At 39.3% G+C, this 24447-nt stretch overlaps 1 protein-coding gene across 3 annotated transcripts in view; it reads left to right on the forward strand.

Moving 5' to 3' along the window:
* Positions 1 to 880: 880 nt before the first annotated feature.
* PRKG2 (protein kinase cGMP-dependent 2) overlaps positions 881 to 24447 on the forward strand; it is a 127474-nt gene continuing 103907 nt past the window's right edge. For 2 of the 3 annotated variants that reach the window (XM_017970467.4, XM_035293448.3), the window contains exons 1-2: positions 3599 to 3859; positions 14503 to 14976. In XM_017970467.4, the coding sequence (XP_017825956.2) occupies positions 14516 to 14976 (461 nt within the window). In that variant the 5' untranslated portion in view covers positions 3599 to 3859; positions 14503 to 14515. Of the gene's footprint in view, positions 996 to 3598; positions 3860 to 14502; positions 14977 to 24447 lie in introns of those variants that run through there. The other variant, XM_035293447.3, reaches the window with a different exon arrangement.

Consider the following 24447-nt stretch of genomic DNA (forward strand, 5'->3'; position numbering starts at 1 on the left):
TTCCGTGACAGGGCTTAGCAGAGACCAGGACACCTAGTGGAGCAGAGGCTTACCCAGCAGGAGAAGGATTAGTCGTGAACATGTCCCACATTGCCAATATGCTCAATTTAACATTGCAGATGGGGCTCTGAGGCACTGCGTTCCTGAGTCAATGGCAGAGAAAGGCCAGTGGATTATGATTTCTCGTTGTCTTTGTAGAGTTAGAAGAAGTCAAGATTTTAGGGTCTGGAGTTACAAAAATTGGCTCTGCAACTTATTAGCTCTGTGAATGAGATCGAAGTTATTTAACCCTCTGAGCTTCCTTCCTAGGGTGCGCTTACCTCCACAGGTCAATAGAGTAAATGAGACATTACATGGAAGCCTTTAACACATAACACAGAGTCCGACACCACAGGTCAAAAACCTGCCTGAAAGTGCTTCTTCCTCACTCCCTGTCTCACTCTTACCAACCTTAAGTTTAAATGTCTCCCACTTTTTTTCCAAGAGACATTATCCCTGAGTCCCTGTAGCAGACAGGAACTATCTTGCCTATCCAGACTAGATTGCCTATCCAGCATCCATTGTCATCTTCTCCTTTTTATTCTGGTATGCACTTCTCAAAGAATGCTATCTGGAAAAGCTAAGAACCAATCCTGCAGGGCCTAAGAGCCTGGGAATGGTGATTCCCCACTCCACCTCCAGCATTTTGGGGTGGGAACATGCTCAGTTTGGACTTATGGCAGGTGAGAAGTCTCCTAGAAGCTTCCAAGAATGATTTCCTGACTCTGGAAAAGAGACTCTCTGCAACCTTTGGACACTGTTGGGATTGCCCATAATATTGAGCTGTTGCAGTCATCCTAGGGTTATGGGTGGTATAGTGCCAGGGACAAAGCTGCCACACTGGGGATTGGCAGGGAGAATAACGGGAACAGCTCAGGGCCTTCCTGGACACAACTGTCTCCCTGAATTCACCAATTAGAGCCTCCTGACCTTGGGACTTCTTGCCTTGTGAAACAGTAAGTTTCCTTATCATTTAAGACATTCCAAATTAGGTTAATTATTAATTGCAGGCTCTCACATCTAAATTATAACCCCATATTTTTTCTCTCATTTTCCTTCACAGTATTTCTCCCATATATGCTTACTTTTGTGTTTACTTGTTTAACGTCCATTTCTCTCAGTGGATTGTACACTCTTAAGTTGGGAGATCACAAGTTAATTTTGTTCACCATTGAATTCCCAGCATTTATCACTGGGCCTAATACGCAGCAGCTGTTGAAAGCACATTTGTTGAAAGCCTGATTAAAAGGCTTGAAAAGTGGTCACTTTCTTTCTCTTCCTCCTTTTCCTTGCTGAGCATAGCAGAGTTGACGGAGCGCAGGATTGCTAGGAGGGAACTTCAGTTTCTCCTCAGACTCTTCCTAGCTGGGTGACCCTGGGCAGCAGCCTGCATTGCATTCCCAGCTTTCAAGCATTTACTTCAATGAACATTAAGAAAGTACGTATGACCCAGTTGACCCAGTGTGCACACAGACTCTGCTATTTTTTATTCTATTCTGTATCATTTTTAAAATGCTGGCTTTGACCCAGTACCTCAATTTTATGATCCATTAATTAGCAACCCATTGTTGAAAAAAGCCCGAGACTAAATGAGACGTAAGGACTTTGCAGCATTATTCACTATAGCAAAGTCATGGAGCCAACCTCCTTGTCCATTAAAGAGTGACTGGATTTATAAATGTGGTAATATACATACTATGGTGGTACACACACACACACACGCACAGTGTGTACCTATCACTTGAAAAATTAAAAAAAATTCAGATTTGGAGGTACTATATATGTATATATGTACACATATGTATATATATGTGTGTGTGTGTATATATATATATATATATATATATATATATATATACACACACACACACACTATGGAATACTACCCAGTCACAAAAAGAATGAAATCATATCTTTTGCAACAACATGGATGGGAATAGAGGCCATTATCCTAAGTGAAATGACTCAGAAACAAAGTCAAAAACTGCACAATTTCTTATTAGTGGGAGCTAAACAATGGGTAGGCATGGGCACCCAGAATGGAATAACAGACATTGGGGACACCAATAGGTGGAAGTGTGGGAGGTGGGTGAGGTAGGAAATACAACGTATTGGGTGCAGTGCACATTATTAGGATGGTAGGTATGCTAAAAGCCCAGACCTCACCACTATGTGTTATGTCTGTGTAATGCAACTGCACTGGTACCCCGGAATCTAAAAAATGTTTCCTTTAAAGACTTTGAAAATTTGTTTATCTCCTTTTTGTCGTTAAATTCTTTATAAAAATTCAGCAGATTGACTTAAAAGCCCATGATTACAGTGACATACAGTGACTGGTTTTCTCTTTTCTTGTGGAATTCTTCCTCACTCCTTTCTCCTCTAATTTTTTTTTTGGTGGTCTGAATAAAATGCACAGATTCTGGGATAACTTCATGAAACAGTACCTTGTGTGCTTTTGCTTATTTTCCTCTGCTTAGCACAAAAACAAGCACGACTATATTCCTCCTCCTCTGAAACTTAATGGCCTCATTCAACATATTTCACACGGGCCTCATTTTTTATATAAGTTTATGTATGTAACAGTGTATACAAATTACATGAGCCCCACTGCCACCATGTGGTTTAAAAACCCAAGAGAGTTGGTTCTAACATTCTCTAGATGCACAGAGGAATAGACCCTCACTGTACTCTCCATCTCTCAACACAGAAACTGCCCTTGTCCTCAACGGATTTGCTAGTGAAATTCCTCTGGGGGCAGGAGGAAAGGAAAAAGCCACACGGAGATCTCACAACTCCAGAGCACAGCAAATAATGCGGTGGGGTGTACATATATATTTAGAAAATTATAATGCACCCTTCAAGAAAAAAAATGTACTCAAAAGGCGACGGGAGAGCATTATCTGCTTGGGTGCTCAAGAAAGCTCCCTGCCCAAAGACCTGCAGATTCGGAAGGTATAATTTCTGTCCCTCGAAACTCGATTCAACCCCTGCCCCCAGCATCACGTGAACTAGATGTAAGTTATGGCCCTATAGTCTGGGAGGGGCGCGTCGCCGAGCTGCTTCGGGGTCACATGTCTTTGTAGAAGGGTATTGGTGTGATAGAGGAGGGCTTGCCCAGGGTACGTGCGCCTGTTTGAGATCTGGGAGGGAAGCCGAAGTGGTGAAAGCCTGCAGTGAACACAGACTGGAAGGATGGAGGAAAGGGAAGGGAAGGGAAAAACGAACACCTCTGAACTTTCCTCTTTCCTGTTCCCACACACTTGAAATAGAAATAATAACACGAACAAAAAATGCCTACAACCACGATGTTATCGCCCTACTAATGTTGCCTCACTCTGGAGGGTATGGGGTATAAAGTGCAGACTGCGGCGGTGTCGGGAGTAAAGGTTCCGGCTAGTGTGGGTGCGGGCGCGGGTGACCCCACCTTTAGGGAAGCCTACTCTCCACGCAGTAGCCCCGGCTGACCCCCTCCCTCCTCCTTCCCTCCTCCTTTCCTCCTCTCTTCCCTCCCTCCCTGCGTGTCGCCTCTGCACCGGCCCCCGCCGCGGAGACAGGCGGCAGTACCGACGCCGCCGCAGCTCCTGCCCGCATCGCGCTCGCTCGCGCCCCCGGCTCGCACGTAGCCGGAGCCGCTGCGCCGGCAGCCCCGGGCCCGCGCTGCGCACCGTGCGCACGGCGGGGCTGGCTGAGCTGACCTGCGCGGGGCTCGGGCGCCGCCGGCAGCTGGGGAGGGCGACGTGGGAGAGGACGCCGAGACGCAGGGGCGGCCGCGCCGAGGTGACAAGCTGCGCACCTGGAAAGTTACCCGGCTGTCTGTCTGGTGAGGTTCGCGGGCTGGGGAGCTTGGGCGCCGGGATGTTCAGGGCGCGTGTGGAGGGACGGGGTCGGGGTGCGAGCATGTGCATGCTGTGCTTGCGTTGCGGGATGCGCGCCTCTGTTCCACACCCAGCCGGTCTCTTGCTTGTGCTGTTCGAGTGTAGACGTGTGCACGCGTTGCATTCTCTCGGTGTGGCAGCGTTTCGTGAGCCCCTGGAGGCAGGGAAAGGCTACTGGTGTTTAGAGGCTCTACTGAGGGCGGGAGGGGCTCAGCCCCAGTGGGGAGTCCTCAGTGTTCTCCAGGCTTTAGCGAGGAGCGGCGGTGGAGGCTGTTGCTCCGAGCTAGGGGCTTGGCGGTGCTGTCAGGGAGTGCGCTCCCAGCTTTGCTCGTGGAGCTCAGGGTAGTTGCTAGGGGACAGTACTCAGGCTAGGACTTCTAGGAGTCCTGGTAAACTTGTGTGGATGTCCTTTTGTCACTCTCGGCACCGTGAGGCGCTTTCCCATATTTATATTTCTTGGTGATGAAGAAACAAGAGCAAGCAAATAAAGCCCAGAAATCAGCCACTTTGGGGATGAGAGAAAAAGAAATGGGTTCAGTTGTGAGAACTACGGTGCAAGCACAAAGCAGTTGAGGCCAGAGCTGACAATAGAAACTGTGCATGGAGAATGAGTAGGTAGAAAAGGATGACGCTGAGACAAATGTCTTGGTTTCCTGATCTTCATCTTGTTTCCCAAGTTCCGGGGGGCTGCTGCTTTTTTTTTTTTTTTTTTTTTTTTTTTAAAGGAAAAGAGCAGCATACACCTGCCTCCACCCCGCCACACCCCCATACTTACAGTTTTTTGGAAATTGTCTCTTTTCTTTGCAAGTTTCTATTTAACTCATGGAGAAGGCGATCATCCCACATAACATACAGTAGCTGTTTTCAGTACTCCTGTTCAGTTTTGCACAGGAGGGTATGAGCTAGTATGGTAGAGAATTCTCTTTGGAGAATTAGAGGGCATCCTCTCTGTCAAAACACTGTGTAACTAAGAATAAACGACCTGAAAAGATGATACCCAGGGATCTTTCTCTTTTACATGAAATCCTTAACTTCGGTTCTATGAAGTGAGGGTAATAAGAATTCACCTCACAGTGAAGGCATATGTTGCCCGGCTGTTGCCCAAGTCCTGTGTGATCCCTTATTGTCTTGCTTCCTCTAGGCTATTTTTCCTATAAATTATTTCTTCTTCTCCCATATTTTCATTTTTCCTATCTCCTGTGCTTCATTATCCTGGAGCTACAGACACTTTGAAGTTTTCATTATTTAAAAAATATCTCGCATGAACCACGATGCCATCTTGCAGGCCCTACTCTTAGCGCCAATTCTTTTCGTGGTCCTTTGTAATTGGATGTCTATCCCCACTCGTTGACAAGTTAGATTCAGTACTTTTCCCTCTGATCTCATTTGCTGTGACAAGTCTGTGGGATGTGAGGCACAGCCTGCTCACCTCTTAAAGATCTTATCTGCATGACTCTCTGATGCTTCTCCTAAATCTCTTACCGGTACACTTGATAATTTCTCCTTTTTTGTTGTTTGTTCTCCTCCTCCTCTCCCTCAGATAATATCCACAGATATTACCTATATGTTCATGGGTAACAATAGAGACATTCCTTTCTTATCTCCCTTAGTGATCTCATCTACAAATGGGACTTCAAGTCTTATTTCTATGGAGCAGTCTCTTCCCCTGACTTTTTTTTTTGCTTCTACCTGCTAGACATTTGCATCATGATGACCCACAAGCATCTCAAGCTTAGTAAATGTAAATCCAGACTCATTACTGTCTTTACAAAGCATGCTAATTCTCCTGACTTCTGTCAGTGTCAGTGCCTAGCCCATACACGGTGCCCTATGTGTTCTTTTTGAATGACTGAATGAATGAAACGTAGGTAGTACTACTTTTCTTCAAGCATCCTAAGATCAAAACATTGAAATCATTTTGATTGCCCTCCCATGCACATCCACTTAATTACTACATTAGAGACGCTACCCTGCAGTGTTCCTCCCACTCATCCTCTTCTTTTAATATTAATCTCTTCACATCCTTTCTCACTGTAATCAAAGCAGTAGTAGCTTCTTACCATATCTTACAGTTTTCTTTCCAACCTCATATAGACCTAGACCCTCTTCCTCTCCTCATCATCAGTAACCTGGGCACTTGCATCCATGCCTTCAAATTCAGCCTCTATTTATATAACAACAACTTCTGAGTATTTTCAGTTTTCCTTTTTCTTTAACTTTTCTTATCCCTCATTTCTTACTGCTCACTAAACTTCTCTATCTTAAAGTTTCCACAGGTGCTTTAAACTGAGTATGTCCAAAATTAAACCCACTGTCCTGTCCCTCAAATGTGCTCCCCATTTTGGTCAATGACATCACTTTTTACTCAGTTGCTACAATGTAAACTTTCAAATCCTTATCCTCTTTCTTCTTGCCACCACTCAAAAATTCTGTCAGCTATAATCTTCTGACCTAGACTTACAGACCTACCTTTCTGTGTGTTTGCTTGTTTATCTGTTAATGTAGCCCCCAAAATAGATGAATTTGGCAGTCACATATAGGATATGTGGCATTCACAAAATTACTGCGAACATTCTACTGGAGAGAGGGGCACTTCAAAGATACAGTCAACCTACAGAGTAGCTGCAACTTTGGTACAATAAGCTTACATGATTGCCTGTCAAGAGAAAGTTTTTCTCCAACCAAGATGCTGTAGACAGACAAAACAAGCAGTAGATTCCAAACTGAGCCTCAGGTCAACAGTTGCAAGGTCAGACAGACAGATGCTTTGAATTGTGTCATTGATGTGAAAGTGAGCTGATTCCCACATGGACAACTTGGTGTGGTTTGCTTCAGGGAGAAGAATCGGGGATTTATATATTCAATTATTTTCTAAAGGAACTTTAGGGAGACAAGCTAACGGTAAACCAAATGTATCAGTTTCCTATCCACCTAGAATATTATCTATAAATGTCTGTATAATTCATTCCTCTGATTTCAAACTGAACGGCCCATTATCATTAAACAATCAGTTCTGCTTTTCATGATTTATTGAACGGAAGGACATTGCAGTGTTACCTGTAGCTGTAACTTTTATTAAGTCTCCTATGACAATGTTTTTCTCTCTGGCTGCCATGGAGATGGTCCATTTTTTTCTCGAGTTCAAGAAGTTCAAGTCGTTAAATAGTGTTGGGACTCTGAGCTTTAATCCTGAAACTATCACCTCCTATTTGGATTGGTGCAATAGTATCTTTCCTTGTCTCACTTCCTCTAAGCTCCTTTTACTCCATTTCTTATTTATTAGAATATTATTTTCCTAAAGGACAAATCTGACCACATAACTAGAAAACTTAGTGTATCTTAAAATTCAGATACCCTAGCAAATTTTTCAGAATTTTTTTTTTTTTTGAGGCGAAGTCTTGCTCTGTCACCCAGTCTGGAGTGCAGTAGCACGATCTCTGCTCACTGAAACTTCCACCTCCCAGGTTCAAGCGATTCTCCTGCCTCAGCCTCCTGAGTAGCTGGGATTACAAGGCAGGTGCCACCACACCTGGCTAATTTTTTGAATTTTTAGTAGAGATGGGGTTTCACCACGTTTGTCAGGCTGGTCTCTAACTCCTGATCTCGTGATCTGCCTGCCTTGGCCTCCCAGAGTGCTGGGATTACAGGCATGAGCCACTGTGCCTGGCCCAGTATCTTACTTTTTCAGTTTCATTATTCATTATTCTCCTTCCATCTATCACACATTTTAGCCGTCCCTTGAATGTACTATCAGCTTTCTTAAATTCATTTCTTAATACATATTCTTTTCTTAAACTCATAGACTATTTTAGAGAAATTTTAGGTTTATAGAAAAATTGAGTAAAAAGCACAGAGTTCCTATATTCCCATCTCACAGGATTTTCCCCTGCTCTTAACATCCTTCATCAGTATGGTACATGTGTTACAAGTGATGGAACTGTTATTGATGCATTATTATTAAAGTTCATAGTTTACATTAGGGTTCCTTCCTTTTGTATATTCTATGGATTTTGACAAGTATATAATGAAATGTATATATCATTACAGTATCATATTGAGTAGTTTACTGCCCTAAAAAATTATTTTATACATATTCCTTTCTATCTTTCCCCAAGCTCCTGGCAACCACTGATCTTTTTATAGTCTCCAAGTTTTGTCTTTTTCAGAATGCTACACAGTTGAAATCATATGATGCATAGATTTTTCAGATTGGCTTCTTTCACCTAGCAATATGCATTTAAAGTTTCTTCATATCTTCTCATTCGTTGACATTGCTTTTATTATTGAATAGTATTCTATATGGATGTAACACAGTTTGTTTATCCATTTACCTAATGAAGGACATCTTGATTTCTTCCAGATTTTGGGAATTACAAACAAAACTGCCATAAACATTCATGTGCAGGTTTTAGTGAAAACATATGTCTCATATCAGTTGGGTAGATACCAAGAAGCATGATTGCTGGATTGTAGAGCAAGAGTACATTTAGCTTTGTAAGAAGCTGCCAAATTGTCCTCTAATGTAATTATATCATTTTTATTCCCACCAGCAATGAATGAGCATTCCTGTTGCTCCCTATTCACACTAGCATTTGGTGTTGTCAGTGTTTTGGATTGTAGTTATCCTAAAAGGTGTGTAGTGGGATCTCATTATTGTTTAAATTTAAGATTCCCTAATGAAGTATGATGTTGAGTATCTTTTTATATGCTTATTTACCAACCGTGTGTCTTCTTTGGTGAGGTGTCTGCTCAGATCTTGTGCCCATTTTTCAGGTGGGATATTTGTTTTCCTATTATTGAGTGTTCAGAATTCCTCCTTTATTAGACATATATTTTAGAAGTATGTTCTCTCAGTATGGCTTCTCTTCTTTTTTTTCAGAACAGAAGTTTTAAATTTTAATCAAGTCAAAATTATCAATTTTTTTCTATGTACGAATCAGGCTTTTTGGTCTTTTATCTAAAAAGTCATCACAAAACTCAGAATCACCTAGAATTTCTCCTATGTTCTTTGGGTGTTTTGTAATTTTGTGTCTTACATCTAGGGCTGTGATCCATTTTAAGGTAACTTTTGTGAAAGCTATAAGGTCTGTATTTAGATTTTACTTTTTCTTAAATTAATGCCTAGTTGTTCCACTACAAGTTGTTAAAAAAGATTATCCTTACTCCATTGATTTGTCTTTGCTTTCTTTTGTATTCTTTAATCTTTGGATCTGTTGACTCTATTGTTTGGGTCTACTTCTGGGATCTCTGTTATGTCCCATTGATCTACTTGTCTATTCTTTCACCAGTACAACACTATATTGACTACTGTTACTTTATTAGTAAGCCTTAAAGTTGGATAGTATCAGTTCTCCTTCAATATTATGGTGGTTTAGTACATATTTTCTGATCAGTAAGTTTTTCTTTTAAGATAAATTGTCCTGTTGGATAAATAATGTTAACTGTAATAATAATAGTAATATTTAATATTTATTAAGCAAGTACTATATGGTGATATCTGTGCTAAATTTTCTTCATGTTTATCCCATTTAATCCTCTAAAAACTCTTAATGACAGGCAGTATTATTTTGTCTATCTATTAATGTTTCTTTCTTTTTCTTCCATTATTGACACTCAAGTATCTCACCTGAGGGCATATAGACCACTAAATGCAAGTACTTCGACTAAGACTCTGGCTCCATAACCTTAGCTAGCACCATACCATCTCCCATATTGACGGATATACAAGTAGCTATACACACGCATCTATATATGTGTGTGTTTGTCTGTGTATATTTATAACAGACTCCAGATGGGTAGAGAGAGAAATAGTTATTATCTAGACCACAGCCAAGATTCTGGTTTCAAACTGCTATAGGGCTGGAGGAAAAACAGAAAACAAAGCTTAATTCCTCCCACATTGACTGCCAGGTGTTAATTCTCCTGCAAGTGCCTTCACAGTCACTTTTGGTTATCTTATGTCTCTTCTGATTTCCTCTTGGTGGACAGCTTTTCCTAAATGTCGATTACATTAATATAATAATTTATAGTCTTAGTTTTCCTCTGCTCTAGCTAAATGCCACTACTCATTTGATTGCAGTCTTTCATACCTAACTGCGGAAGAGTATTGCCTCCACAGTGAGCTATAGTTTTTTGTTGTCTTCGAAGATAACTGGGTGTGCCTTTGTGTTTTAAGGATTTCACTGCAATGTGCGACAATAAATAGGGACTACACGAGGGAATTACAGAGCTTCAGTTACGAAGTCTTTGTAGTCATGAACTGGCTCCGTGTCATTCATAATTATTTTTTTGTCTCTGTCTTTTGGTAGGGAACTTGTTTTCCAGGCTGTTTGTTGCCAAATGACTTCTTTTCTCAATGGACGATATAATCCAGGCAAAGTAAGAGTCCCTTACTCCCTGCCACCACCTCTAAAAGGAATAATGTGCATCATTTTGAAACTTGATAGACTGAGGCAGAAGTATCACTTGAACCCAGGGTTTCGAGACCAGTTTGAGCAACATAGTGCAAGACCCCATCTCAACAACAAAATTTAAAAAATCAGCCGAGCATGGCAGAGTGCCTGTGTAGTCTTAGCTACTCTGAAGGCTGAGGCAGGAGGATCACTTGAGCCCAGAAGTTTCAGGTTACCATGATTACACCACTGGCCACTGCATCTCCTGGTGTGAGTGAGACCCTATCACTTAAGAAAAAAACCACAAAAGACTCTTGTTGGAAGATGTCCAGTTTACTAGACTTCTGTCCCACCCCAAAATGATCCTATCTGAGTTTTCTTCACACCAAGACATTAATTGCCTGTTTCTAGTTACATATTCTTTTTTATTGCATTTTAGGTTTTGGGGTACATGTGCAGAACATGCAAAATAGTTGCATAGGTACACACATGGCAGTGTGTTTTGCTGCCTTCCTGCCCTTCATCCACATTTGGCATTTCTCCCCAGGCTATCCCTCCCCAGCTCCACCCCCCCCGCTGTCCCTCCCCATTCCCCCCAATAGACCCTGATGTGTAGTACTCCCTTCCCTGTGTCCATGTGTTCTCATTTTTCCTCACCCATCTATGAGTGAGAATAGGTGGTATTTCATTTTCTGTTCTTGTGTCAGTTTGCTGAGAATGATGTTCTCCAGTTTCATCCATGTTCTTACAAAGGACACGAACTTCTAGTTACATATTGTAATAAGAGCAGCTTGTCTACTTCATGTCTGTTACCTACCAATAATTGCATGGATTACTTTACAAATTTAATAATCATAGTAACCCTATGAGGTGGCTATAAATATATTCCCTTTTATAGATAAGAAAGTAAGACTTAAAGATTTTAAGGAATATATAGAAGGTTGAGAAAGAACAGATTGTTTTATAACCCTAATTGGCCTGACTCTATTGCTCATGTTAAATTCTGATCTTTACCTCCAAACTCATTTCTTATTACATCATATACTGCCCTCTTACTGTAGGAATGATTTTAATAACGTGCAGTTGCCAGATTGATGGAGCAACATCCTATGGTTCAATTCTCCTTGTGGCTAGCAATACATATTTGAGAAATAGCTTATCTTAGTCACCGATACAGGAAGCAGAGTGAACCTAATTAGGTTTTATGAAGCCAGAGACTTGAAACCTTGGCTTCAGGGACAACAATAGTTAAATGGATGAACTAAGTAAGAAATCAGACTAGTATTGAGCCATTTAGTAACTCACTTATGTATCCTGTATTAGTGACTTCAGAGATCAGTTGGTTACTCTCATTTCACCCATCTTTAAAATTCTAAATAGCTTCAAAGATTTACATAGCTTCCAAGGAAACCAAAGGATAGTTGGTGTTTTGGGAGAATTTAACATCCTCTACCTAACTGTGCTACAGGTTTGTAAAATTATTGGATTAGTACAGGATTTTTTTGAATACCATTCATAGAGCAAAAAGGATTCTAAACCTTTTAATATTTGGAATGCTAAAACTATTTTCTGTGTCAAATTTGACTGCAAATCCATGATGGGTTATGCCCCTGATATAGTATGTGATACTTAGGTCTTCATAAACAATTTTTCCAGGAACAAAAATGAAGTAGTTGTTAGTTTAATATTAGATTTGAAATATTTTGTGCTTGCTTTTTTCTTTTTTTTTTCTTTTTTAATTCTACTTTAGATTTTGGGGTACATGTGCAGATCATGCAGGACTGTTGCACAGGTACATACATGGCAATGTGGTTTGCTGCCTCCATCCCCCCATCACCTATATCTGGCATTTCTCCCCTTGTTATCCCTCTTGCTCTTTTCTTTAGAAGGCAAATCATTTTCCTCCTATCATCCCATTTCCCTTCTTTCTCTACTGAACTAAGAATACTTGTCTGTGAAGCAAGAAGGCTATCTAGACAATGGCTTACTGATGCATGTTAAAAATGTATGTACACATTAATTTAAGATATTTCTGGAGTACTTTTCTTATGCTTGTAATTCATAATCTCATTCAGGTTTATTCTCAGATTTCAATCTAACATATTCTGAATTGCTTATTTGGGATACAAGTATGTCCAGGGCTACTTCTTTGAATTCTAATCTCTTCATGCTTCTTATGTATTTATAATATGTAAGATCAGTAAATGCTGCTAAGTCAACAGAAACTTAAAGGTTAAACCTGCCAAATCTCTGCAACATATTAAGGCAATTCTCCAAAGGCTAATGTTTATTAATGACTATTTGGAACCTGAATTCTATGAGAAATATCTAGGTGCTTCAAGATTGCCTTTATAAACACATTTATTTTCTGTTTGTACCATCTATCATAGGCAATTTGCACTGAGTATTTGGTTGCATGTGTTTGAAAGCTAGAAGCTGTGTTACATCTTTGCATCTGTGCCTTTATTGTTGTAGAGGTCACAATTTTGGTAGAACTAGGGAAAAGCTCTAAGTATTTTGTTTCTATTTAAGTTTGAAGTTTAGAGAGAGAAAGGGGCAGACGTGTGGGTTATAAAACTGCAAAGGTTGACTTCTTTTGACTTGAGATAATCAGAAATAACTCAAGCTTAGTTTATAAGTGTTATAATGCTTTTTGGGCTGTGGCTGTTGAATTAGTTGTTCTCATGCTGCTATTATAATAAAGACATACCTAAGATTGGATAATTTATAAAGGAAAGAGGTTTAATGGACTCACGGTTCCACATGTCTAGGTAGGCCTCATAATTATTGCAGAAGGTGAAGGAAGAGCAAAGGCAAGTCTTACATGGTGGCAGGTAAGAGAGCATGTGCAGGGAAACTCCCCTTTATAAAATCATTAGATCTTGTGAAATTTATTCAATATCATGAGAACAGCATGGGAAAAGACCCTACCCCATGATTCAATTAACTCTCATTGGGTCCCTCCCATGTCATGTGGGGATTTATGGGAGCTACAATTCAGGTGAGATTTGGGCGGGGATACAGCCAAACAATATTAATTGTCAAAAAATTCATGTGCAAAAGTATGAAGTTTAAATAGGTAATCTAAAAAGCCTTTAAACATTATAATAAATAATCAGAGCAGTATTTCCCAAACTTCACTCATTCAAGTTCTACTTTTATGATTATGCACATATGTGCTTATTATCTGCAGGTGACTCAGTAAACCTAAATACCTAGTTTAGTCTTCACAAGCAATAATATCAATGAGATTACGACTCTGGTGATAGTTATTTATATTTCAAATAAATGTTAAATATATAGCTATTAGACTAAAACAAATTCTGAATCAACTAAGTCAACTCTCTTAACCCCTGATCTGCATATCACATCCTGAGACTCACTAGATTCTTGATTACTTTGGGGCCTGAACTCAGGATATTAATTTTTTCAATTTTTGAAATTTTCATAACTTCCCACACTACACCAATATAGGAGGATATTCTTAATAGGAAAGGAATAGAGCCTTGCAGCATGGGAAATAAATTTTGGAGATTCTCAGCCTTTGACACAAAGTAGAGGATGTAGAACAATCTTCAAACTCTTCTTTCTGTTGGCGACCACCATTCAGAAGTTTTTAGCAGTGAGTGTTATCAGAAATGCAAAACTTAATAGAAACATATAGCAGGAGAAAAATGCTAATCAGGCATCACCAACTCTGCTTCCGTCTTCTGAGAAATGCAGATGTATAATTTTCTAAATCTGGGGAAGGTTTCTTACTGTTGCCACATGGGGAGCCGTGAAAGTTGGGACATTTCCATGCCTCTATTGTTTTAGCTGCTCATTTGCGTTTTCTCTTTGCCCTGCTGACATCCAAATCGCAGTTTTGTTGTAATGCTTTTGACAGCTGTTCAGAGAGAGTGTCCTGAGAAAACAGCAGGTAACTCAGGCCATTTGTACAAAATGCTTAGGTGTGATACTTGCCCTCTCAAAGGGACAGGTAAGAATGAACACAAATGCCAACTCCTCTTCATAGAGGAAATAAAGGAATCAATAGATAGCTTCTCTTCTGGAAACATGAGGAAATTTATTGCTTTTCAAACAATGATGATTGCTGTGTTCCTATTTATGAACCAAGATCGGAATGAGAGGAATGGTGGGGATTGCTGGGAAGTGAAACTCCATTTGATACTTACCAATTCTGTGCCCTTTCTCAGGTCCCTGAGCAAAATGGGTAATGGTTCAGTGAAACCTAAACATTCCAAGCACCCAGATGGACACTCTGGGAACCTCACCACTGATGCTCTGCGGAACAAGGTGACAGAGCTAGAGAGAGAGTTGAGGAGGAAGGATGCTGAGATCCAGGAGCGGGAGTACCACTTGAAGGAGCTGCGGGAGCAGCTGTCGAAGCAGACTGTGGCCATTGCTGAGCTCACAGAGGAGCTTCAGAACAAGTGCATCCAGCTGAACAAGCTGCAGGATGTGGTGCATATGCAGGGAGGAAGCCCGCTTCAGGCTTCTCCAGATAAAGTGCCTCTTGAGGTCCACCGGAAGACCTCCGGATTGGTCTCTCTCCATAGCAGGAGGGGAGCAAAGGCTGGCGTGTCTGCTGAGCCAACAACCCGGACCTATGACCTCAACAAACCGCCTGAATTTTCCTTTGAGAAAGCAAGAGTCAGAAAGGACTCCAGGTAAGAAGTTTCTGCACCATTTAAACTCAGATGGTCTTAATATTGTAAAATATGAGAGTCATATTTATTAAGCCTCCTCAATGATAATGAACATATTAACCCTTTCAGCTTTGGGGATAGAGGGGCTTTTGAAGTGATTTTGTTTTCTCCCATTGGGCAGAAGTTTAAAGCAGAAATGGCACTATGTATCTCTGTGAGGAACTCAGTTTACTGACAGTTCTATTACCTTGAAAACCCTAGGGGAGTAAAGAAATAGTATTAGGAAGTGTACACTTCTCTTTCTAGAGTAATGAACTTAAAAATGTACACACATCACAATGAATTGTGGCTAAAAAAAGTCACATTTTCAAGTATCATGAAAAGGAACATGCTGGAGCTACAAAGAAAGATGATATAATTTATTCATTCCAGTTTATGTGATTGCTACTCTCTGCCAGTCACTGTGTTAGATGCTAGGTATGTATCAGTGAATACACACAGAGACTTTCTAGTGGGGGCGGTAAACAGTATACATGAAAACAAGTCAGCAATGTGTAATTATTAATTGGAATCAATAATATGATAAAACCAACACTGTAGCAGGTGGTGTCTGGAGTGAGGGGAAAGGAGGGCAAAGAGACAACAGAAGTAGGCTTGTAATGAAGGCTTCGCTGAGGAAGTGACCTTTAACCAGACCTCAGTGATGAAAAGGAGCATGAACCAGGCAGAAAAAGGATTTCAGGAAGAGGAAACAATTAAAAGCTAGAATTACTTTTGACTTTTTGAAAGAACATATAAATATTTGCCACTGCATTTGTGTGTGTGTGTGTGTGTGTGTGTGTGTGTGTGTGTGTGTACATTTCTTTATGAGCAAAAGTTTGATTTTCTGGGCCAGGAAAGATTTATTAGAAACATCATGAGTTAAGATCCCCTTTCTTCACTATTTTTAACTGAGTATTTATTAATTGAAATTCTATCTTTTGCCTTGATAATGCCTTGGCTGAGCCTGAACCACTACTGTAAAATGCAAGATTTGTGAAATTAAAACAAATTTTAACTTATTCATGAACGAAGTAATATGAATTAAGATAAAACATCTGACCTAGACAAACAAATGATTAATTTTAACAACAGAATTATAAAGGGAGGTTTAATTAATCAATTTGTTGACAGTACTTGGCTCATAGTGAATGATCAATAAATATTTGTGAAGGAAGCTTGTGATGCCAGATTATTAATCGTAATATCCTGTGGCTGAAAGAGATCTGATTAATATTGGATTTCAGCAGAATTTTATTAAGTCAAAAGTTTTATTAGGAAATTTCTCATCTATTTCCTTTCAAAGTAATAATTATTTTTAGTGGTATGAATTCTGACGTTTTAGATGGCATGAGCTTCTATTTCTTTTCAAAAACAACATCATCCAGTGTTCTCTTTTGCTATATCAGAGATATATGAACTCTATATAGTATATGTATATATGCACTATATATAATAACAATATTATAAAATATGCTTTACATTACTATATGTGCACACATAAGTATAATCTCCTATTTACCCACAAGAATGTTACAGATAGCAATGTGCTTTTTTATGTAGAATGACATGTAAGAAATTTTAGTAGCAATTCATCGGTGACCTCCTCCCTATGTACGACACCAGATGTATTCTCCTGAACCAAGATTATGTTCAATTACTTTGTTAAAAGACTTATGCTCATCTTGAGGCAAAACACCATTCTCCTGGTGTTGAGCAATCTGAGATAAGCATACTTCCTTGAATGTATTTAAGGATGAATTATTAGCTCCATGATAACCAGGAAAAGAAATCAGTAGTTATACAAAATTTTTGTGCCAAACCAGACTTCGTTCTGTCTGTCTATAGTAAATGGGACAAAGGAAGGATATTCTCTCTCCTGTATATGGATTATTGCTGATTTGCCTCACCACGAAGGCCTGTCAGATTGAGGTCTGCACCATGTGGAATCACTGGTCAGCTGCAACCAACCTGCAGTATATCATAGTCCTTTGTAGGGACGTGGTTTTGTGCCTACTGATCATTTTAGATCTTCAAAAGCATGCACCATGCAGTGGGCATATAGCCTGTTTCTATAACAGGCACTCAGCTTTATTGAAATATTATAAATTTCATGATGAGTCAGAGTACTACATGGTATCAAATACTCTGATCTCTGATTTAAATTTAATATGCTGAACATCAGAAGACCGTAGAGCCATATGAACCTTAGAGATTGTTTGATGCTACCCCGCTTAGTAGAGAAGTAGTCACAGATGCTGGGGAGTTACAGAATATACCATGGTTGGTGGCAGAGCTAATATTAGAATCCAAGACTGTTGACATTGACATCAGTTCTTTCCCTCTTGAGTCCTACTCTTGTGTTCTAAGAACTACCCATAAGTGTGAAAGGCCTTGATTAGACCAGCCTGGACACTAGTCTGCCTTGTTATAATATGTCCCATTGACTGATATTGAGAATGGTGGTGCTTCCTGGAGTTCCCTAGCTCATCCATGTGGAATTGAGCAGAGGCTGTTCATTGCATCAATGCCTCCCAAGTTCTGGATCCTTAGAGCTGAGGTCTGTGAGAAAAGGACATTGAGAATGAGTTTTATCCATCTGATGGCACCAACTGTGGCATATATGAAGGGTCACATATGGGTTTCTGAATAAGTACAGTGCTTCTCAAGGCTGAGAACTGAATATCACTGGCAGAGAGGGCAGAGAAGAGCTAACAGCATTTCTGCCCATGTCTGATCTGCCTTGAGCACCAAGACAACCATGTATTCAGATGTCAGACCTTTTACTGAGATTAAGTTTTTCTTTTCTGTTTATGTAGATATTGTTTAGCAAACTTCATCATAGCAAAATTAGTAGCTCATTCTGAATGTCTGGGGGAACACAGGCAAATTAATCAGAGACATCTGGCAAGTTGGTATGACTGCATTTTGCTAGGGATGCTTAAACTATCATTTGAAACTATTGTTCTTTCATGAAAAGGAAAGATAACACAAAGACTTGCCATCTGACTTCAGATGTTGACTCCAGTTTAGGAAGGACAATTAGTTTTATCTGTCACTCCTACCACAGGAGCAGAATAGGTAAAAGAAGAAAATGCCAGTGAGTCATATGATTAAATAAGATGTGGAAAAGGACTGTGAAAGAATATGTTTGTTTTTAATTTGCTTCCTTTCTAAAGCAGTACTGAGCATTTGAGGATGTGCACTACAGAAAATGTTGTCTTTATTGGAGAGGAATGTTTCCATGGAAAAAATATTTATATACCACTAATTATGTGCCAGTCACCACTCTGAATGTCTCACAAATACTGAATCATTTAATCCTCACAAACCTGTAAGATAGATATTATTTATCACTCCTATTTTATATATGAGAAAACGAAGCCATACAGAATTATATAACCTACCAATGGTTACATAGATTTTAATATGGGAAATAGAATTCAAGATCAGAAAACTCGCTGTCTACAGTCTGCTCTAATAATTCCTATAGATGATGTCTTTTAAGATAACAATCAGAGGCGGACTCGAGCTTTTTGTTGGAAAGCCTTATTTTAAAATTAAATATATAGTCAGAGTTAAAAATTTTAAAAAATGCAATGATTATAAAAATCTACCCACAATTGTTATTTTTCCCTGAAAATAATTCTTCCAGAAAGAAACTGCTGTTTGCAGTAGTGAGAAATTTGGTTGGGGTGGAAACACCCCTTTTTTCCCTTCCATGAAATAGTGACTTACATGTTGCCATATGAGAAGTTCTATATCTAGATTTTATATAGATAATTAAAGATTTTTAAGAATGTATATACAGGTTCTTATTAGTCGGATAGTTAAAAAATTGGTACATATTCTTATAAATGCTATTGCCTTAACCTGGGTCTTCAGAAAAGCAAAAATTGAAGCTGTCTATATACAATAAGGCATGGAAAAAGAAAAGTAGTCCAGTTGTGTGGTGATCTGAGACTCAGAATCTACGGGTGAAAGTAGTTGGGTGATGTGTCTGGTGAAAGTTGTCAGTATGCTTGAAAACAAAAGGTTGTATTTCATAGTGATAGATAATGTACATGTAGACACTCAGATCAAAATGAGCTACTCAGTGATGCAATGATAAAACTAATTTTTGGTTGGCTGTTACATGTCTGTCGTTCTCCATAATTAACTCATGGAGCTCTTAGACTTGCCTAATGAGGCATCAGTTTTTTTGTTTTACTGAAGGTGAAATTAAAGCTCAAGGTCATTCCACTTGCTCCAGGTTGTAATGTTTGTCTTATTTTGGAAGTAGCTTTCCAATTTGAGTATGTCTGATGTCAAATGTGTATTCTCTACCACAATGTGCACAACATTTATAGCCCATGCAGCCTACAGTGTAAGTGGCTTCTCTTGGGGTTGTGTAACCAGGCTGGGGGCTTTTGTTGTGGGGGTGAGGTAGGGTGGGTGGTACTGTTAAGCTGCAAAAAACGGAAGAGGTAAAAAGCATGGAGGAATTTAGGAGCCTGACTGGAATCAAGTGGCAGCTTCCTTGACATCTAGATGAAGTTAAATAAGCTTTGGCAGCGGGTCTGAGTCCTGGCACCCAGCCACTTTCCCTTTGTGTCTCTCTTTTCTTCTCTCTAAGGATCCAAAAGGCTCTGGGCTTTACTCACCCTGCTTCCCCACCTCAGCCCTCTCAGCTTCTCAAATGGTTTTCTGCTTAGTTGGTATCTGCCCTTTAGTCCTTATTACTTTATCCTTAAAACTTCTGATTTGTTAGTTGCTAGGCATTATGAAAAATGTTTAATGAAGCCTTGGAAAACACTGAGGATTTGAAGGCTAATTGTTTTGAGTAGTCAAAGTTCTAAGTGCTCATTGTAAGCACTGTGCTGACTCTCAGGAGCCTACCCTTGCCTTGTGGGCTACATTCCTAAGGGGATGCGCCATGCTATTTTTACACTACACAAAAAACATGGCACTTTTGGACCCAGTACCTAGCCTTGGCTTAACAGCTATAATGTCCAAGGTTCCCTTTACTCCTTCAGATTAATACATTCAATGCAACAAATATTTACTGAATATTGAATCAATGCATCTAATTCTTTAGTATTTTCTTCCACATTTGCTTCTCTTTTCCTTATTTCTTACTGTCTTCCCTAGTCATTTTTTTCACTAATTCTTTAATTTGGTTTCTTCCTAATCTTCTCTCATTCTCAGTATCTAACTAGTCAATGGCCAACGGTATGAATTTTGAATATCTATTATTGGTTACACTCTGCTATGACCTATCTATAGTTATCTCACTTATTTTCACAGTAAACCTATCAGGTAAGTAGTTTTATATGAGGCTTATCAAGAATAAGTAACTAGCCCATGGTTATCTCTAGTAGTGGCTAAGGCTTGTATAAACTCACCTAGATGTTAAAACATCTGACACTTAATCACAATAACTCTGAAATCTATTCTCATTTTATTTCACCTGCCATCGTTTTAATTTATACAGGATATTTATAGCAGTTTCGGATCTTCTTGGTTCCAAATAGGTTATTTCAGGTGAGTTGGAGCAGTGCTGGCTTTTAACAAGGGTCCTGGATGCCTGGGCTGGAGCCTCCACCTCTTCTCCCTTATGTCTTCTAAATGTCCTCTGGAATGGGCAGGTCTTTTTGACCCATTGTTTTTTCTCAGAAACACTCTGGATGCTGCCCATTCCTTGCTAGATACCCAGGAAGGACTGTAGTAGAAATAGTATCATTGAGAAGACACTGGTCTTTCTTTTCCTTGCTTGCTGGATAAGAGACGAACATCACCACTGGCCTTTGACTCCCAATGAGCAGTACCCAGTTTCCACAGAGCCCCCTTTTGTTTTCTGTAAGAGTGAGCAGCTCAGCTCCTGTCGCCTTTTTCTAGAGTTTAAATTGCAATACAATTCTCAAAAAGAGGAACAGATCTGAAGACAAGAATGAAATTTTTCAATTTTCAAACTCTTTGGAAGTCCCTTCTTTGTGAAAGATACATTACTTATATCTATCCTTTAACTAAAACTGTTTCTTTCTATTAAAGTCTCATTTTAGAATGATTTGTCTTCTCTTTCTGCTGATTCTCCTTAAAGGTATTTGTTAGTTGTAGATTTTTCAGTGTAGTTATGTGTGACAGTTTTTTTTTTTAAATCAGAGGACATTTTATATTTTATATATATTTTATAATGTGTGAATGATCAGGATCCCCCAAAATCTGTTTAATCCTTCTTTGGTGATTTGTGATGCCAAAACAATTTTAATTGGTAAATTTGAAGCAGCTGTTTAAATGGTCTTTTGGGGGCTTGCAGATGAAGCTATGGGAAATATGAAAGAAAGACTTGGAACTTCAAGTTCCCTCTTTCCAGGTGAGATTAGGAAGGAGGAAAAACAAGTGACAAGAACAAGACACAACTTGAAATTTCTTGGCAACAGAAACTCAGGAAACCCAAGCATATTAGTTTTCTATTGCTGTGTAATTACTGAAAACTAAGTAGCTTAAACAACACATATTTGCTATCTCAGTTTCCAGTGGGCCAAGAGTCCAAGCATGGCTTATTTAAGTCATCTTCTCTGATGTCAGCATTGTACATCCATGCTCACAGCAATTCGCAGTAGCCAAAAGGTAAAAACAACCCAGTGTCCATCAACGAGTGAATGGAAAAACAAAATGTAGTATAAATATGCAATGGGATATTATTCAGCCTTACAAATGAACTTCTGATACATACTGCAACAGGAATGAAGCTTGCAGACATTCGCCAGACTTAAAAAGACAAATGCTAGGAGGAGGGAGACGAGAGTAAGGGTTTTCTCATTTGTTCATTATATTGCAGAAAAGAACAAGCTATGCCAAAGTCTTGTGACAAACATTAATTGATCATTAATGCAAGTTAATCAATACTTGTAATTACCTAATTAATTGCTTACTTGATGAGCCCTCAGTAGAGCATGTTGCCAGTGCCGTGGAAATATAGAGGGAAGGGACAGCTTCAACTCCCTTGCATGCTCTTGTTTACAGCTATAATCCTTTATCTTAAGTGCACATTGTAATCACCTGTAATAAGCAGTACTGATGCCTGGGTCTAACCCCCAGGTATTCTAACTAAAGTGATTTGAGGCAAGAGCCCTGGGCATATGGATTTTAATACATATATGTATTAAAAGCTCCTCTGCTGATTCTCATATGAAGCCACCACTGAGAAGCATTTTGTTATAGAAGCGGGTTTTCCTGCTGCTGATGTCTCGAATACTTGGTTTGAAGACTTAAGAGCAGTAGTAATCACAGACATGTAATGGAACTGTTTGCCATTTATACCTAATTACCCTGCCAGGCAGTGATGATTATGCTTGTCATTTAGTGTGTCAGACATACTTCTTTGTAAGTTTTGGCTGTTTTCAACATTTCATTGTTAAACCCTGTTCTTTAATGCTCATGGGAATAGCATCATCTACACAAACTTAAGTAAGAGAGAGAGAAATGTTTTGTTCTGAGCATGAAATAACAGCAAACAGAATTAATGTACAACTGTATTTAATTATATGGACAATAAGTAAAAGAACTGACAGAAGAAAGTCATGCTTATTTTATGATTTCCATGGGATGACCTCATTTTTCTCATGTTAATTTCTTAATTTATAAACTTATGCATTTATTAGTTTTTTTTGTTTTTGGTTCATCAAAACAAAATTATCAAAAATAATTATCAGGGAATGGAGAAGAAAATAGAGATGTGTATCCTGTTTATTAAATGTGCATTATTTATTAGGGTGAATTTATTATAGTGGAATTGATGTTTTCCAATTCCACTTTTGTCCTTGTACCCATAATTTTTAAATTGGGAGAAAGAATTTGAATGTCCTTTGGGTTTCTTAATTTTGTCAAGTTTCTAATGTGTGCAAAATAGAGTTCCAAATGTTAAGTAATAAGAAAATGAAGAATGCATAGTCAAACTTTTGAAGTCAGAGTCTCTTTGGGGAAATTATAATTTATTTTATATTTTTATGGGATTAATATTCTAAGAGATACGCATACAAAGGAAGGTGGGCACATTCTTTACTTGGTGGGGTAGAAGAGAAAATCTTTAGCTGAGTTTTTAAGGAGGAATAGATTGTAGGAGACAAAGAGGCCTGGCACTGTGTGGTTTGGTGGGCCTGAAGTACCTCAAGTATGCGGAACCTGGGCAGGCAGAGGGGATCGATTGTCAGGAGCATTGCCATTTTAAAGTGGCCTCCTTCAATAAGTAAAGATAGATCTTAAGTATAAAATTTTGTTTTTCTGTGCATGTATGTGCTTTTGTTTGTTTTTTGGGTTTTTAAAAAACTATTTTTGAGATGGAGTCTTGCTCTGTCTGTTTCCCAGGCTGGAGTGCAGTAGTGTGATCTCAGCTCATTGCAACCTCTGCCTCCCAAGCTCAAGAAGTTCTCCTGCCTCAGCCTTCTGAGTAACTGGGATTACAGTTGCCCACTGCCATGTCCGGCTAATTTTTGTATTTTTAGTAGAGTTGGTGATTCACCACGTTGGCCAGACTGGTTTAGAACTCCTGACCTCAGGTGATCTGCCTGCCTCGGCCTCCCAAAGTGCTGAGATTACAGGCGTGAACCACCGCACCTGTCCAGCATAGTTTTAAAATCTGTTCCAACATAGCATTTAAGGGGTTGGTAACTTGCCTATTTATTATAGTGATAGCTAACCCTTATTCAGTATATTTTATGTACCAGGCACTGTTCTTAGTGCTTTATTTTGTTAACTAATTTAATTCTCATAGAAATCCTGTGACCTGTGCACTGCGTTTATTATTGTTTTACAGCTGAGGAAACTTAGAGGCTAAGTGACTTGCCTAAGGTTCTGCAGTTACTAAGTGGCAGAAGTTGGAATAAAATCCTGGCATTCCAGCTCAACTAGATTTTGTGAACTTCACAAAGATGCCTTGCCATATGTTTTCTAATTGCATGTGGATATAATTAAGCTATCAAATGAAATACAAGTAAAGTTGCTGCCTCTTATGCTCACAAAAAATCCTTGATAGATAAGGATGAAGGGAGGTGAAGGCTACTGGTCCCAGCTTTGCACTGAGCCTTATTCAAAGAAGGTTGCAAGATACATGCTTTGACTTGAAAAAACAACAGTGAGAACACAGGCCTCTAATATACAAGCCTGGAGAAGGAAGATTGAGAGCCTAATACAACAACTATAGGTGAACTTTGCCAAGTTAAACTTCCTGAAGCAACTTAGAGGATGAAAATTTACTGCTTCAAGAAATGCTGACTCTGTAAGTTAGGGTTCCCAAAATGGTTATGAAGGGATTACTGCTGCCACCTCAAATGGGTAAGAATTCAAGATCCAGCCCCAGTGGAGGAACTTTGAACTGAGCAGAAGATCTTGTCATTGCCTTCTTGTTGTTCAATGGTTTCTGTAACTTTTCTCATTCCACTCTTTCCGCCAGAAAAACTTCTACTATTTCCTGCT

Source organism: Callithrix jacchus, chromosome 3 (assembly GCF_049354715.1).
Source record: "Callithrix jacchus isolate 240 chromosome 3, calJac240_pri, whole genome shotgun sequence".
Lineage (NCBI taxonomy): Eukaryota > Metazoa > Chordata > Mammalia > Primates > Cebidae > Callithrix > Callithrix jacchus.